The sequence below is a fragment of the Lolium perenne genome, chromosome 3, assembly GCF_019359855.2.
Source record: "Lolium perenne isolate Kyuss_39 chromosome 3, Kyuss_2.0, whole genome shotgun sequence".
Taxonomy (NCBI): domain Eukaryota; kingdom Viridiplantae; phylum Streptophyta; class Magnoliopsida; order Poales; family Poaceae; genus Lolium; species Lolium perenne.
The window spans coordinates 110396899-110412213 of NC_067246.2; the positions used below are offsets into that span (position 1 = coordinate 110396899).

At 44.6% G+C, this 15315-nt stretch overlaps 2 protein-coding genes across 2 annotated transcripts; one reads left to right on the forward strand and one right to left on the reverse strand.

Annotated features, from left to right (window-relative positions):
* Positions 1 to 9957: 9957 nt before the first annotated feature.
* Positions 9958 to 10431, reverse strand: LOC139837964 (uncharacterized). The gene has a single exon (XM_071827297.1). It carries the CDS (start codon positions 10429 to 10431, stop codon positions 9958 to 9960), a length of 474 nt encoding a protein of 157 aa, XP_071683398.1.
* Positions 10432 to 10701: 270 nt separating this feature from the next.
* On the forward strand, positions 10702 to 11752 carry LOC127338342 (chitinase 2-like). The gene has a single exon (XM_051364499.2). The coding sequence runs from the start codon at positions 10737 to 10739 to the stop codon at positions 11670 to 11672; it is 936 nt and encodes a 311-aa protein (XP_051220459.1). The 5' UTR covers positions 10702 to 10736; the 3' UTR covers positions 11673 to 11752.
* The last annotated feature ends 3563 nt before the right edge of the window (positions 11753 to 15315 follow it).

Below are 15315 nucleotides of genomic sequence, written 5' to 3' on the forward strand. Positions count from 1 at the left end.
CCAAGTATCAAATTATTCAAGACATTTTAGAATTACTACATGTAGCATTTCCCGATTCCAACCATATAACAATTTAACGAAGAAGATTCAACCTTCGCCATGAATATTATGAGTAAAGCCTAAGGACATATTTGTCCATATGCAATAGCGGAGCGTGTCTCTCTCCCATACAATGAATGCTAGGATCCATTTTATTCAAACAAAAACAAAAACAAAAACAAACCGACGCTCCAAGCAAAGCACATAAGATGTGATGGAATAAAAATATAGTTTCAGGGGAGGAACCTGATAATGTTGTCGATGAAGAAGGGGATGCCTTGGGCATCCCTAAGCTTAGACGCTTGAGTCTTCTTAAAATATGCAGGGGTGAACCACCGGGGCATCCCCAAGCTTAGAGCTTTCACTCTTCTTGATCATATTGCATCATTTCCCTCTCTTGATCCTTGAAAACTTCCTCCACACCAAACTCAAAACAACTCATTAGAGGGTTAGTGCACAATAAAAATTTACATGTTCAGAGGTGACATAATCATTCTTAACACTTCTGGACATTGCACAAAGCTACTGGACATTAATGGATCAAAGAAATTCATCCAACATAGCAAAAGAGGCAATGCGAAATAAAAGGCAGAATCTGTCAAAACAGAACAGTTCGTAAAGACGAATTTTAAAGTTGCACCAGACTTTCTCAGATGAAAATGCCCAAATTGAATGAAAGTTGCGTACATATCTGAGGATCACTCACGTAAATTGGCATAATTTTCTGAGTTACCTACAGAGAATTAGGCCCAGATTCGTGACAGCAAAGAAATCTGTTCCTGCGCAGTAATCCAAATCTAGTATGAACCTTACTATCAACGACTTTACTTGGCACAATAATGCACAAAACTAAGATAAGGAGAGGTTGCTACAGTAGTAAACAACTTCCAAGACTCAAATATAAAATAAAGTACTGTAGTAAAAACATGGGTTGTCTCCCATAAGCGCTTTTCTTTAACGCCTTTCAGCTAGGCGCAGAAAGTGTGTATCAAGTGTTATCAAGAGATGCAGCATCAACATAGGTGTTGGGAGTTTTCTTAACTATGCATTTTATCTTATCTATGTAAGTTTCAGAGGCTCCCTTTTCGTTATTCTTAGGTTTGCTATCCTCGTCAAACAAATTTTCAGGAACAAGCCAACCATAGTTATTTTCTAGAGCGTCATTCATTCCCAGGAGCTTACAAGGTATTCTTGTCTTAATCTCCCCACCATCATTAATATTATTAGTGTACCTTACTCTCTCCATATCCATCTTTTCAAGGATACTAACAAAATTGGTATAAGAGCCAAGCATATTGTATTTGATAAAGACCTTTCTAGCCTCTCTTGCTACACCACCAAATTCTTTTAGAAGGGTTTCTAAAACAAAATCTTTCTTTTCCCCTTCCTCCATATCACCGAGTGTGAGAAACATGTGTTGGATTATAGGATTGATATTAACAAATTTAGTTTCCAACATGCGAACTAAAGAAGCAGCAGCAATTTCATAAGTAGGAGCAAGTTCTACCAAGTTTCTATCTTCAAAATCTTCAGTGGTACTAACATGAGTGAAAAAATCTTCTATATTATCTCTTCCAATGATAGACCCACGTCCTACCGATATGTCTTTTAGAGTGTACTTAGGAGGAAACATGATGAAATAAACAAGAGGTAAATAAAGTAAATGCAAGTAATTTTTTTTTTGTGTTTTTGATATGGAGAACAAGACAGTAAATAAAGTAAACCTAGCAACTAATTTTTTTGTGTTTTGATATAATGCAGCAAACAAGAAAGTAAATAAAATAAAGCAAGACAAAAACAAAGTAAAGAGATTAGATTGTGGAGACTCCCCTTGCAGCGTGTCTTGATCTCCCCGGCAACGGCGCCAGAAATTTAGCTGCTGGCGTGTAGTTGACGTGGGAGATAGAAATCTTTGTGGTGTAACTTTTCTTCAGGTCCCCGGCAACGGCGCCAGAAATTTAGCTTGATGACGCGTAAAGCACACGCTCGTTGGGAACCCCAAGTGGAAGGTGTGATGCGTACAGCAGCAAGTTTCCCTCAGTAAGAAACCAAGGTTTATCGAACCAGTAGGAGTCAAGAAGCACGTCGAAGGTTGATGGCGGTGGGATGTAGTGCGGCGCAACACCAGGGATTCCGGCGCCAACGTGGAACCTGCACAACACAACCAAAGTACTTTGCCCCAACGAAACAGTGAGGTTGTCAATCTCACCGGCTTGCTGTAACAAAGGATTAGATGTATAGTGTGGATGATTGATTGTTTGCAGAAAACAGTAGAACAAGTATTGCAGTAGATTGTATTTAATGTAAAAGAATGAACCGGGGTCCACAGTTCACTAGAGGTGTCTCTCCCATAAGATAAATAGCATGTTGGGTGAACAAATTACAGTCGGGCAATTGACAAATAGAGAGGGCATGACAATGCACATACATGATATGATAAGTATAGTGAGATTTAATTGGGCATTACGACAAAGTACATAGACCGCTATCCAGCATGCATCTATGCCTAAAAAGTCCACCTTCAGGTTATCATCCGAACTCCTTCCAGTATTAAGTTGCAAACAACAGACAATTGCATTAAGTATGGTGCGTAATGTAATCAATAACTACATCCTCGGACATAGCATCAATGTTTTATCTCTAGTGGCAACAGCACATCCACAACCTTAGAACTTTCTGTCACTGTCCCAGATTTAATGGAGGCATGAACCCACTATCGAGCATAAATACTCCCTCTTGGAGTTAAGAGTAAAAAGTTAGCCAGAGCCTCTACTAATAACGGAGAGCATGCAAGATCATAAACAACACATAGGTAATAGATTGATAATCAACATAACATAGTATTCTCTATCCATCGGATCCCGACAAACACAACATATAGCATTACAGATAGATGATCTTGATCATGTTAGGCAGCTCACAAGATCCAACAATGAAGCACATAAGGAGAAGACGACCATCTAGCTACTGCTATGGACCCATAGTCCAGGGGTGAACTACTCACTCATCACTCCGGAGGCGATCATGGCGATGAAGAGTCCTCCGGGAGATGATTCCCCTCTCCGGCAGGGTGCCGGAGGCGATCTCCTGAATCCCCCGAGATGGGATTGGCGGCGGCGGCGTCTCAGTAAGGTTTTCTGTATCGTGGCTCTCGGTACTGGGGGTTTCGCGACAGAGGCTTTAAGTAGGCGGAAGGGCAGGTCAGGAGACGTCACGGGGGCCCCACACGCTAGGGCCGCGCGGGCCCCCTCTAGGCCGCGCCGCCCTAGTGTGGCGGCGCCCCGTGGCCCCACTTCGTCTCCCCTCCGGTCTTCTGGAAGATTCGTGTAAAAATAGGCCCCTGGGCGTTGATTTCGTCCAATTCCGAGAATATTTCCTTTGTAGGATTTCTGAAACCAAAAACAGCAGAAAACAGCAACTGGCTCTTCGGCATCTTGTTAATAGGTTAGTACCAGAAAATGCATAAATACGACATAAAGTATGCATAAAACATGTAGATATCATCAATAATGTGGCATGAAACATAAGAAATTATCGATACGTCGGAGACGTATCAGTACTCGCGAAAAAAAATCTATTTACTAGAGCTGGTACCTGGTAGTAAGGGTCTCTTGATTTACAAAACTATAAAAAGTGCGGGAAGGGAAAAAACCATGATTGCATTGTGGTGCAATCTTGAACACTTCGCACTACATTTTTTTCCGATAAAGGAGCATAGCTCCAACCTCTGCATCAATAGATGCACACGATTTGCTTTATTAAAAATGAAGTATCAAGTCACAACATATCCAAAATCACTTCGCACTACATGAGTGAAAGAACATTAGATTGCACAGGATTTAGGAAAAACATAAGGTTGCATTTTCAAAATCCTCGAAAACTATTTTGAAAATCCTTGGAATTTGACTCAAGGATGCCCTACTATTATTACCTTTTATCCCGTCACTACAGCCAACAATCGTGAAAGGTTTTTTGTTATTAGCAGAGAGCAATGTAAATGTCCGTTTTAGTCTACCATAGGTTGGATTGTGTGTTGGCCTGCCGGCATTGATGTCGTTGGATCTTCTGGAAGAACTGAATAAAAGAAGTTATCTTGTGGACCGTTTGCCATGAAATTGCAAGCCACTGAATGGGTTTTTTTTTTTGGACATACAAAGTCTCTTTTGCTGGGTAGTTGACAAGCGTATACATATATAATCATGGTCTCGAAAAAACAGGAGTACGCAGATAGAATATCATAAGCATAACTCATCTCTTATATTACCATCGTCCAGAACAAGTCCATATATCCAGTTATCCACCATTGACAAGTGACAACATCTAGATGGCAGATGAAGAGTTAGTTGTTGACTTCTAAAAATGATCATCTGTTGAGGTCTGCTTCCTCCGATCTAAAGCAGCTGATTTTCTTTGACCTGATCTCCTACCTTCAAACCATGGAAAGCAGAACAAGTCCATTTTACAGTTTTTTGGAACAAGCATTTTAGAGTTTTTCTTAGAAAAAAATCTTCAATGACATTTTCCAGTCCAAAAACACAACAAAATTTATAAATACAGGCTTTTGCAACTGCAATCGACGTACACGCCAGTTTGTAGAAGGATAAAACTGAAATCCAAACAAATCTGATGTTCAGAGGCTAGTAAAGCGTCATCTGGTGGCCATTTCTACATGCAAATTGATCCAAGCTACAACCAAAGCAAAGCTATCTTTCAGGCTATAATAATTGAGTTATGGCTTTTGTGTTCCTAGTCGGTGGAACAATGTAGACAATTGTGAACAAAATAAAACATGTCATTTTGCTAGAATGGTATTGGAGAGCTCTGTAACTCCTTGCTGCCAGGAATGTTAGACCACATTTTACTTCATGTTCAGTTATGATTGCTGAAAACATGTTGACTTTATGCATGGATAAAATTATTAGAATCATTTTGTAGGATTAATAACAGACATTTTTTGTTAGGGCATAATGATTTACAAAATTGTGTACTCTAGTTGTCGATAGAACAAATTGCATTAATTATTGGCCCTCCCTTAGCTAACTAATTTTATGAAAATTGATTGTTGAAAATTGAGTGTTGTTTCACAATATTAGGGCATCTCGAGTCGACGCATTTCGAACGTCCAAAATGTCCACGCGCGTCCGTTTGCGTCGGCCCGCGGACACAAAAATGGTCATGCATCCATTTGCGTCGGGTGGCTCCAGCGGCCCGACGCATTTCGGGTGCGGCAATTTATTTTTCAGAAATATCCGAAAACAGCTAAAACAATCAAATTGCACGAAGATATGGCCATCATATTGGCTCAAATTGAGGTCTCAAATAAGTTCATCACATTTTGCACATGGTACGGCACAAAATGGAGTCCAAAAGGAGCACAACATGGCCAGAACAAACAAATATAGTCCAAAATGAGGTCATGGTGCTTGACAATGGCGCCGCAGATCAGGCGTCTTGCGCGCGAATTTCAGCGCGCTTCTTTATGAACCAGGTCCTGGTGTTATCGTCCATGTTGCTCAAGTCGGCCAACATGATCCTTGTGTCCTCTGCACAGGTCTTGGTCTCGGCGTCCATCCTTCTGGCCTCGGCGTCACGCAATTTGGCCTCGGCGTCTGCCATTTTGTCCTCGACGTCCATCCTTTGGACCTCAATGACCTCTTCGGTGAGGTTGAGGTACATGGCAGCGGCAGCCTCTTTTTTCAGACCCTTCTTCTCGTCCATTTTGTCTAGGGCGGCTTGATTCTCGGTCATGATCTTCTCCAAGGTTTGGCTCAACGCAAGGGCTGATGCCTCCCGGGTTAGATCGGCCTTGGTAGCCTTATGGCCCTGGGGACGAAATGGAAGGGCTTTTTGCCCAGGATGGTCGTCTTCGCCGTCGACGACAACCGTTGTTGGCCCATTCTTGATAGCTTCATGGTAGGCCGCATAGCCTACCCTCCACTTTGGCGCGTCCTTTAGCAACTCCCAGCAGTGGACCGTATATAAGCCCTTCTTATTTGTTGCCTTGAACCTCCCCAAGGCCCTAGGTACCTGCAATTGGCTAAAGCCCGGATCATGGTTTGTTAATGTTGTACATAGATGGAATGACATGATAATGCTCATTTCTTACCACTCCAAGCACGCCAATGCCGCTCTGGGGGTGGGCAACAACATGATCGATGGCGGCGCAGATCTTGCCGGTCTCTTGTTTGATGTAGTTCCATCTTTTTCTGATGGACTCTTCCGTGCGAGGGATTTTCATCTCATAGGGAGAGTGACGCTTTCTCTCATGGTACTCCTAGACCACCTTGGCCCAGTACACCTTCCCTTTTGCTGGGCATCATTAATGCAGTCATGGTTGGTCGCCAGCCACGCCTTGCACAAACATTTGTCCTCCTCGTCGTTGAAGCCGCAGTCCTGTGGCTCTCCCCCTTCTTCTTGGTAGCATCATCCCTGGTGAGGATAGGCCCTGTTGACGCCTTCTCATAGTCATCGATGCAGAAGGTTGTTGCCTGTGTGGACTGGGTGGAGAACAGCCGTGCGCCATCGATGTCCACCCCATCCTACGCTTGTGGCACTGATCATGCGTCCATGTCCCAGCGCCGACTTCACCAACGAAGCCACTGCCGAAGATCATGGTCTGGATGTCGCCCTCATTGCGTCCCGTCCAATATGCCTACGAATCACCGTAGTCATACGAATGACACACGGCAGACCGATACATTGAGAGAGCAAACGTACCGAGTCGTCCATCGTCGGGGAAGAAGGAGGTATTTCCTCAAACAGGGTGTGGGGCACTGACATGCTCTCGTCTGGGACCTGACGCGTCTTCTGTGTCGCGCCCGGGCACGAGTCACCGCTCCTCGGCGTCTGGTTCAGGTCGGGAACCGGCGCCCCGTTGAAGTGCACCGGCGCGGAGCCGGAGGTGAACCGCGACGCCGTGCGGACATGCAAGGGTGCATGTGTTCCAGGACGCAGCTGGAACTTACCGAGCTCACCGACGAGGCCGGTGGAGCGGTGCCGACAATCCTCTCTTGCTTGATGTGGAGCATGGCCTCCTCTAGGCTCGGATGGAGGCCTACTTGTGCGCCGGCTTTCAGCTGCATCTGCCACGCGATGTGCTGGGCAGCGGCGGTCGCTGCATTCCTCTCCTTCAGATTCTTGCGCCAGCCGCGACGCTTCGCGGTCTCGACGCCTTTCTCATCCTTGGACAACACCTTCTTTCCGCTTTCAGCTTAGCTTCCCGGCCTCCGGTGGTGGCACGCTTTGATTCGGTCGGATATGCAGCCTCCATTGGGGCTATGGTGGTGGCTATGGGGGAGTCCGGGGCGGTGGCTGGGAGGGTTCCCTCGGAATCCATGGTGGCTGCGGCGACGAGGACGTCCATCGCTATGGCCTGGACTGTTGGCGCTGGTCTACTTTGATTTTCGTGCTGGGAATGGCTACTAGCGGGAATGTTACCGGCGTCCCTGCTACTGACACGCGGGTCCTACGTGAGTTTCGGCGGTCACTCGGCGCGTCCGCGCAACGTCCGCCGAGATACAAACTCGACGCATACTTGAGCCAGGTTTGCGTCTCCGCGGACAACGCGGACACTATGCGTCGGGCCACTGGTCCTTGTCCCAGACACATTTTTCGTCCGCACGGACGCAAACCGTTTGCATCACCCCGTTGGAGATGCCCTTAGTCGAAACATATGTTTTGCACGTGCACACTTACTAACGTGGCTTAAATGCCTTTGGTAGCAACAAGTCTGCTACCATTAGGAAATGCCACCTTGATAAATTTCGAGTCTTATTCTTTCCATATACCATCAGTAACAATAAGGTATCTCCATGCAATTTTCACTAGTACTCCTTCTGTTCATAACTATTTTGCGTTTTAGGTTTGGTCAAAATCAAACTTTATCAACTTTGACCAAATATTTATGAAAAAATATTAATATGTACAATATAGAATCTATTGTACTAGAATATTTATAAAATAAACTTTTGTATTATATTTATTTAATATTATGGATTTTTTCTTATATTTGTGATCAAACTTTGGAAATATTGACTTTCACTAAACCTAGAACAAGAATTAAATAAAAACGGAGGGATTAGTCTCATGCATTTTTTTCTAGGATGTAGTATGTTTACTAGAGCTTGTAGTAAGGGTCTCTTGATTTACAAAATTATAAAAAAACGTGGGAAGGGTAAAACACATGATTGTATTGTGGTGCAATCTTGAATACTCCGTACTACATGAGTGGAAAAACTTAGATTGTGTACAGGAAATCACTGGGTTTTTTTTCAGAAAAAAAAACATAGGGTTTGTTGTCTTCTCAAAGTCCTCCAAATATCTTTTGAAAATCCTTCGATTTTGGCTCAAGGAAGCCCTACTATTATTACTACCTTTTATCCTGTCACTATTGCCAACAACTGTGAAAAGAATAGGGTTTTTATCATTCCTGCCACTATCACCAACATGAATCTCACATTTGCCATTTAACTGACGGAAACCTCAATCTTGCCATTGCTCAGTTACAACACTCCTAAGTTTTGCCATTTCACCATCTTTACCCTTAGTCTAAAATCAGTGTTGCCGTTTGAAAAGTGAAGGCAGATGGAAATGGAGTTAATATGTTAAAGGGGCAAGCATTCACCATTTAGAAATACCAACAAAGAGCTGGATAATGTTCCTTGTACAAAGGCACGTCTCCACGAATTTCTACACTTGGTATACAAACTATTTTTGTCCGTATGCATGAATTAATTTTGTATGAATTTGACGAGTAAGAGACCGCCAATGAGAATGCTAGCTAGCACAATATCTATTGCTACCCTTGTAAGATACTGACTAACGACATGGCACAAATTGAGATAATAATTCAAAGGAGTCCTGCAACAACTAAGGAGCGATGGGTTGCTTCTTCAATTGGCTCATCTCTCATTTCACTCTCATGTCGGTGGATAGATGCGGCCTCTTTCCCATTGTTGTTCCACGTTGGTGTGTGGAGGGAAGTACCGCCGAAAAAACCGTGGTGTGGCATTTTGCGGGCAACTAGAGACACCACGGCGTGGTGAACTATTGCTTTGGATTTGTTAAAAGTCATGACATGTAGGTCTAACCAATCAATCAGATATAAAATAAAGAGAAATGTTTGGAGAACCTAGCATAGCAAAATTGGTTAAACTAACAATGGAGATGGTGCAATGGAAAAACCGATGAGTGTTGTAATGGAGCACTGGCAAAATTGAGGTTTAAATCGGCAAAACTGAGATTCGAGTCGGCCATAGTGGCAAAACTGATTATAGAATTACGGTGGAGATGATAAAATGGCAAAACCGATTCATGTTGTAAGTGAGCAATGGCAAGATTGAGGTTTCCATCGGTCAAATGGAAAATTTGAGACTCAAGTTGGTCATAGTGGCAAGAATGATAAAAACCCAAAAGAATAATTACGTTTTTTGCCGTTAGCAGATAGCAATGTAATTGTCCTTTTTGGTCAACCATAGGTTGGCTGGTGTGCAGTCCTGCCGGCCTTGATGTTGTTGGATCTTCTGGGAGAACTAAAAAAAAAAGGGCATTTTGTGGACCGTATGCCATAAAATTACAAGCCATTGCATGAATTTTTGGACTTACAGAGTACCTTTTGCTGGCTAGTTGCAACATAAAGACAGGAGTACACATATATAATCATGGTCTCGAAAAGACAAAGAGAGTACACACGTAGAATATCATAAGCTTAACTCATCTGTTACATTACCATCGTCCAGAACATGTCCATATAAGTTATTCTTTTTTTTTTGGCGAAATATTTTTTTTTTTTTGATGGTCACCGGGGGGGACAAAGTCCCCACCTGAATTTTGTATATATTGCTTGGCCCCAAGGCCATAAGAGTTTGTACAGGGGGAGTTTTTTTTTTCAGATAAAGGAGGTACAGGGGAGAGGGAACATCAGACAGAGGCGATGTTCTCAGTTAGGCAGCCCAGCCAAGCTGCCTCCGCGAGTTCTTGATCCCCAGGTAGTCTAGCTCGCCAGAAACGAGCCTCACTCCGACAGAGATGTAGCAGCAGCGGGAGGCAGGGTTGCTGCTCACGGAAGACGACGGCATTCCTATGTTTCCACAGGTTCCACAAGCACAGCAGGGTGAACGTCGAGGCAGAGTCCGGAGGCACCGCAGCATGAGCGGCGTACCCGTGGAGGAGCTTGACATCAGCAGCGTGGGGGAACTGAAAGCCCACAGCACCCCAGAACCGCCGCGCGAAGGGGCACTCGAAGAAGATGTGGTTTGCCGTCTCCAGAGGAGCATGGCAAATGGGGCAGCCGGCTTCAGCGACCGCCAGGATGTTCTTGTGCAGCAGCGACGCCCGTGACTGCACCCGCCCTTTTTTTTTTGGCGAAATATGTCCATATAAGTTATTCACCATTGACTACATCTAATCGCAAACGAAGATTTGATTGATGACCTTTAGAAAAGATCATCCGTTGAGGAGCACGTTTCTGCTTCCTCCGATCGAAAGCAGCAGATTTTCTTTGACCTGGTCTCTTACCTTCAAACCTTGGCAAGCAGAACAAGTCCATTTTAGAGTTTTTCTTTGTTAGAGAAAAAAAATCTTCATTGACATTTGGCAGTCTCAAAACACACCACAATTTATAAATACAGGCTTTTGCAGCTGCAATCAACAAGCGCAGTGTGACCAACAACTTCTCCTGTGCAAAAGACAAACAACCAATGGGCTCCTCAAAGCTTATTGCAGCAGCTCTGCTCCCTGCTCTCCTCGCCCTCCATCTCCAGGCTCCAACAATGGCCACCGCGGCAGGAAACTCCAACCTCTTCCGCGACTACATCGGCGCCCTCTACAACGGCGTCACGTTCATGGACGTGCCGGTGGACCCGCGCGTCCGGTTTGACTACATCCTGGCGTTCGTCATCGACTATACCACCGCGACGGAGCCCCCGACTCCGACCAACGGGCGGTTCAACGTGTTCTGGCAGGACACAGTGCTCACCCCGGCCGCAATTGCCGAGGTCAAGCGGCGCAACCCAAACGTCCGCGTGGGTGTCAGCCTCGGCGGCGCCACGGTGAGTGGCAGCCCTGTGTTCTTCAACGTCACCTGCGGCATCGACGCCTGGGTGCGCAACGCCGTCGAGTCGCTGACGGGCATCATCCAGCGGTACGGCCTGGACGGCATCGACATCGACTATGAGGAGTTCCAGGTCGACCCGGCCACCTTCGCGGAGTGCGCCGGCCGCCTCGTCGCAGCGCTCAAGAGCAGCGGCGTGATCAGGTTCGCGTCCATCGCGCCGTACGGCAAGGCCGACGTGCAGCGGTACTACCGGACGCTGTGGGCGGCGCACGGCCATGCCATCGACTACGTCAACTTCCAGTTCTACGCCTACGGCGCGAGCACCACCGCTGAGAAATACGTGAGCCTCTTCGACGAGCAGATGTTCAACTACCCGGGAGCCAACATCCTGGCCAGCTTCAGCACGGCGGCCACGAACACCACAGTGCCGGTCGGCACCGCGTTGAGCGCTTGCCAGACTCTGCAATCGCAGGGCAAGCTCTACGGCATCTTTCTCTGGGCTGCAGACCATTCGAGGAACCAAGGATTCAAGTACGAGACGCAGGCGCAAGCACTGTTGGCTAATGCTACCGGTTACTAGTGGACCCGTAGCCTCTTGGATGGATTGATTTTCGACTGAAACCATGTGAAATAAAACATCTGTCCGATTTTAATTGTTCATTCATAGGAGCAAGTACGGAAATATGTGTGTCCTTGTTGCTAACTCTCGGTTCTTTGGAACCTCAGCCATCTAAAATTGCACACCACTAAAGTTACTAAGCCTAATCGCAGTCGGTGGGAGGCTTCTCCTTGTCGCCTCGATAGGCTGCCGCAGGGCTATGCCTCTCCTAGTTGACCGAGGACGACTGCTGCCGCCTGCCAGGGGAAGACAATAATTTGGCTAGGCAGGCTTATTAGGGACGAGACGAAGAAGAAAGAAGAAGACGACGAGAAGTTGACTACTGGAGGATGAAGAAATGGATTGAGGAGAAAAAATAAGATAGGCCAGTAGATTAATTAGACAGTAGGCAAACCTCTGTTAGGTTACTAACCAATTAATTTCCTAGTGAGTTTAATTACGGAGATCACCATCCCATAAGCACTACCACACTTAACCACACGAAGATAAGCGCATATCTAGCAGATCTGCAAGTAAAATAACTACTAGTGCTAAGTATGATAACGTAAGCACATACGTTGCGCCTGGGGAAACAATTATTTTTTTCTGCAGTGTGGAAGTAAGTTATCATGCAAGTATCAGGTTCAGTACTTGTAGCACAACTAACACCAAGTATTTTGACAAAATCTTCAAATGTTCACTGCTCTTAATTTGACTCGAGTATTTATTTAGTCTGAATATTTGCTGATGACTCCAAAAGAATAGCTATTAACATGTTGGATTGTTTAATATCCAATGAACTTGAAACAGTCCGTGCACATAGGGTTTACATATCTAAGATTCATTCCAGCCATATAGATATTTTTTAATAAATGGTTTAACAAAATCATTTGTCAGAAGAAACGCCAAGAGAACATCTCAGTATCATGACTATATGAGGAGCTGTGGACATTTAGTAGATACAGAATATTGTGCTTATTGAATGTTACTAAAATATCTTGGTTGAGGTTATCAGGCAACAACAGTTTGCTGGCATTAGCCACATGGAAGTATGGAACCTCTTCATACATGAGGGGAACTACTTGCCATTTTTACATGTGATGTAATTACTTCAGGTCTGCAGCCAGCCTCTGGTGCCTTATTTCTCCATGATGAGGCTCAACAGCCCTGCAAGCTAAATAACAACATCGAGTTAGCATCAGGAAAACAGAGACACTAGAAAACACCACAAAAAAGGAATTTGGATAAAATGACATAATGCACTTTTTGCCACTTTCTAAACTAACACACAGTCACACAGTACATTATATTTGATGAAATAAAATGTTTTGCATACTTTTAGTAGTATTTGGCTTGATAGCGAACTAAAGAGGGCATGAATATAGAAAACTGCCTTTGTGGCTATTCATCAAAGTGATCCATCATAGAAAAAAAAAACTTGCCTCGTAGTCTTGCCTGGCTTTCATCCCTGGTCGAGCTTGCCGACCGCCAAGCAACGACATTCCATTAAGGGACGATGAACAATGTGTAAAGTTCGCTAGATCAACTAGGTGTAGGATCTGTGATGGGAGAGAAACAGTCTGTGAACATTTACCTTCTTCCTGGAGGACGACGAACCCGTCGACGTTGACATGGTGACGGCGGCGGATGGGTGAGGTAGTGGTGGCGGCGGAGCTTCCCGTCGGCACTGCACTAACCCTAATCGGTGGGTCGTCTGGTGGGGCGAGTGGCAGCTTAGGGCAACCTCGTACCGAGTGCCACTGCCCCCCACCACTCTATATAGTGCAGGCGACAGGGGCCCACCAACCAGCGAACGGTTGGGCGCCCCCGATCAGGGCGCGGACGAGGTCAAGGGGTCGTGCCAGAGCCGTTGGGCTCTGGTGCGGTGGAGATCAATCCTAACATTCTCCCCCTTGATCTCAACTTTTCTTTTAACTTTATACTTTCACTTTATTCGTTTCATTTTGGATCAGTCCATAGGGCATGTTTCATCGTCACAGCTCTATTGCCGATAGAATCAGACAGCCACAATACACTTCTCTATTTTGAAACAAATTCTTTTACTTTTGCTTTTGGGCCTCTTATGATCCAGGATAGGTAAGACTTTCCCTTAAACCCATGCCGGCTACGTGCTCCTTGAACACGCTGGGTGGTAAGCCTTTCGTTAGCGGATCCGCAAGCATATCTTTTGTCCTTATATGCTCGAGACTTATAGTTTGATCCTGGACCTTGTGTTTCACAACATAATACTTAACCTCAATTGGTTTCGTAGCTGTACTCGACTTGTTGTTGTGAGCATAAAATACTGCGGGCTCATTGTCGCAGTACATCTTTAGTGGTTTGTCAATACAATCTACCACTTTCAAGTCGGGTATGATTTCTTTAACCATAATGCCTACCCCGTGGCTTCATAACATGCTATAAATTCTGCATACATCGTGGATGATGCAACTATCGTCTGTTTGGAGCTTCTCCACGAAATAGCCCCCCTACGAGGGTGAATACATATCCAGATGTGGATTTTCTATCATCTTTATCCCCAGCAAAATCTGCATCTGAATACCCTCGTATCTCTAGGGAATCAGATCTTCTGTATGTTAGCATGTAGTTCTTTGTGCCTTTCACATAACACAATGCCTTCTTTACCATTTTCCAGTGTTCATAACCTGGATTTTCTTGATATCTACCGAGTACTCTGGTGATAAATTCTAAGTCAGGGCGAGTGCACACTTGTGCATACTGTAGGCTTCCAATAGCCGAAGCATATGGAACCGCTTTCATTTGATCGAGCTCGTATTGATTTTGGGGACTTTGATGTTTCCCAAAACTGTGGCCCTTGACTATAGGGGCAGGTGTGGCACTGCACTTATGCATATTATACTTACTTAGAATCTTTTCTAAATAATACTTTTGCGATAGTCCTAATACTCCATTGTTCCTATCTCGGTGAATTTCTATGCCCAAAACATATGACGCTTCACCAAGATCTTTCATATCAAAATTTGAGGACAAGAACTTCTTTGTCTCTTGCAGTAGACTAACATCACTGCTAGCAAGCAGAATATCATCCACATACAAGATTAGGAAAATATATTTCCCACTTTTAAACTTTGCATAAACGCAATTGTCCTCAATATTTTCATTAAATCCAAATCTCTTAATTGTTTCATTAAACTTTAGATACTACTGTCTGGAGGCTTGCTTCAATCCATAAATGGATTTCTTTAGGCGGCATCCCATTTCTTCCTTACCTTCCATGATAAAACCCTTAGGTTGTTTCATGTAGACATTTTCTTCTAAATCCCCGTTTAGAAATGCCATCTTTACATCCATTTGATGCAACTCTAAATCAAAATGTGCAACTAGTGCCATTATGATTCTGAAGGAATCCTTACATGAGACTGGAGAAAACGTCTCATTGTAATCTATCCCTTCTCTTTGTGTAAATCCTTTTGGCACAAGTCGTGCTTTGTACTTTTCAGGAGGTGCCTGTTGTTGCTCTCTTTCATGGTCAACAAATGGTTCATTCGGCTCCTGATGGACAGGTTCCGAATTTTCACTCATCGTTTTCATGGGTGGAGTCACAACAGGTGCTTGCACCACAATCGCATGGATCGTTGGTACA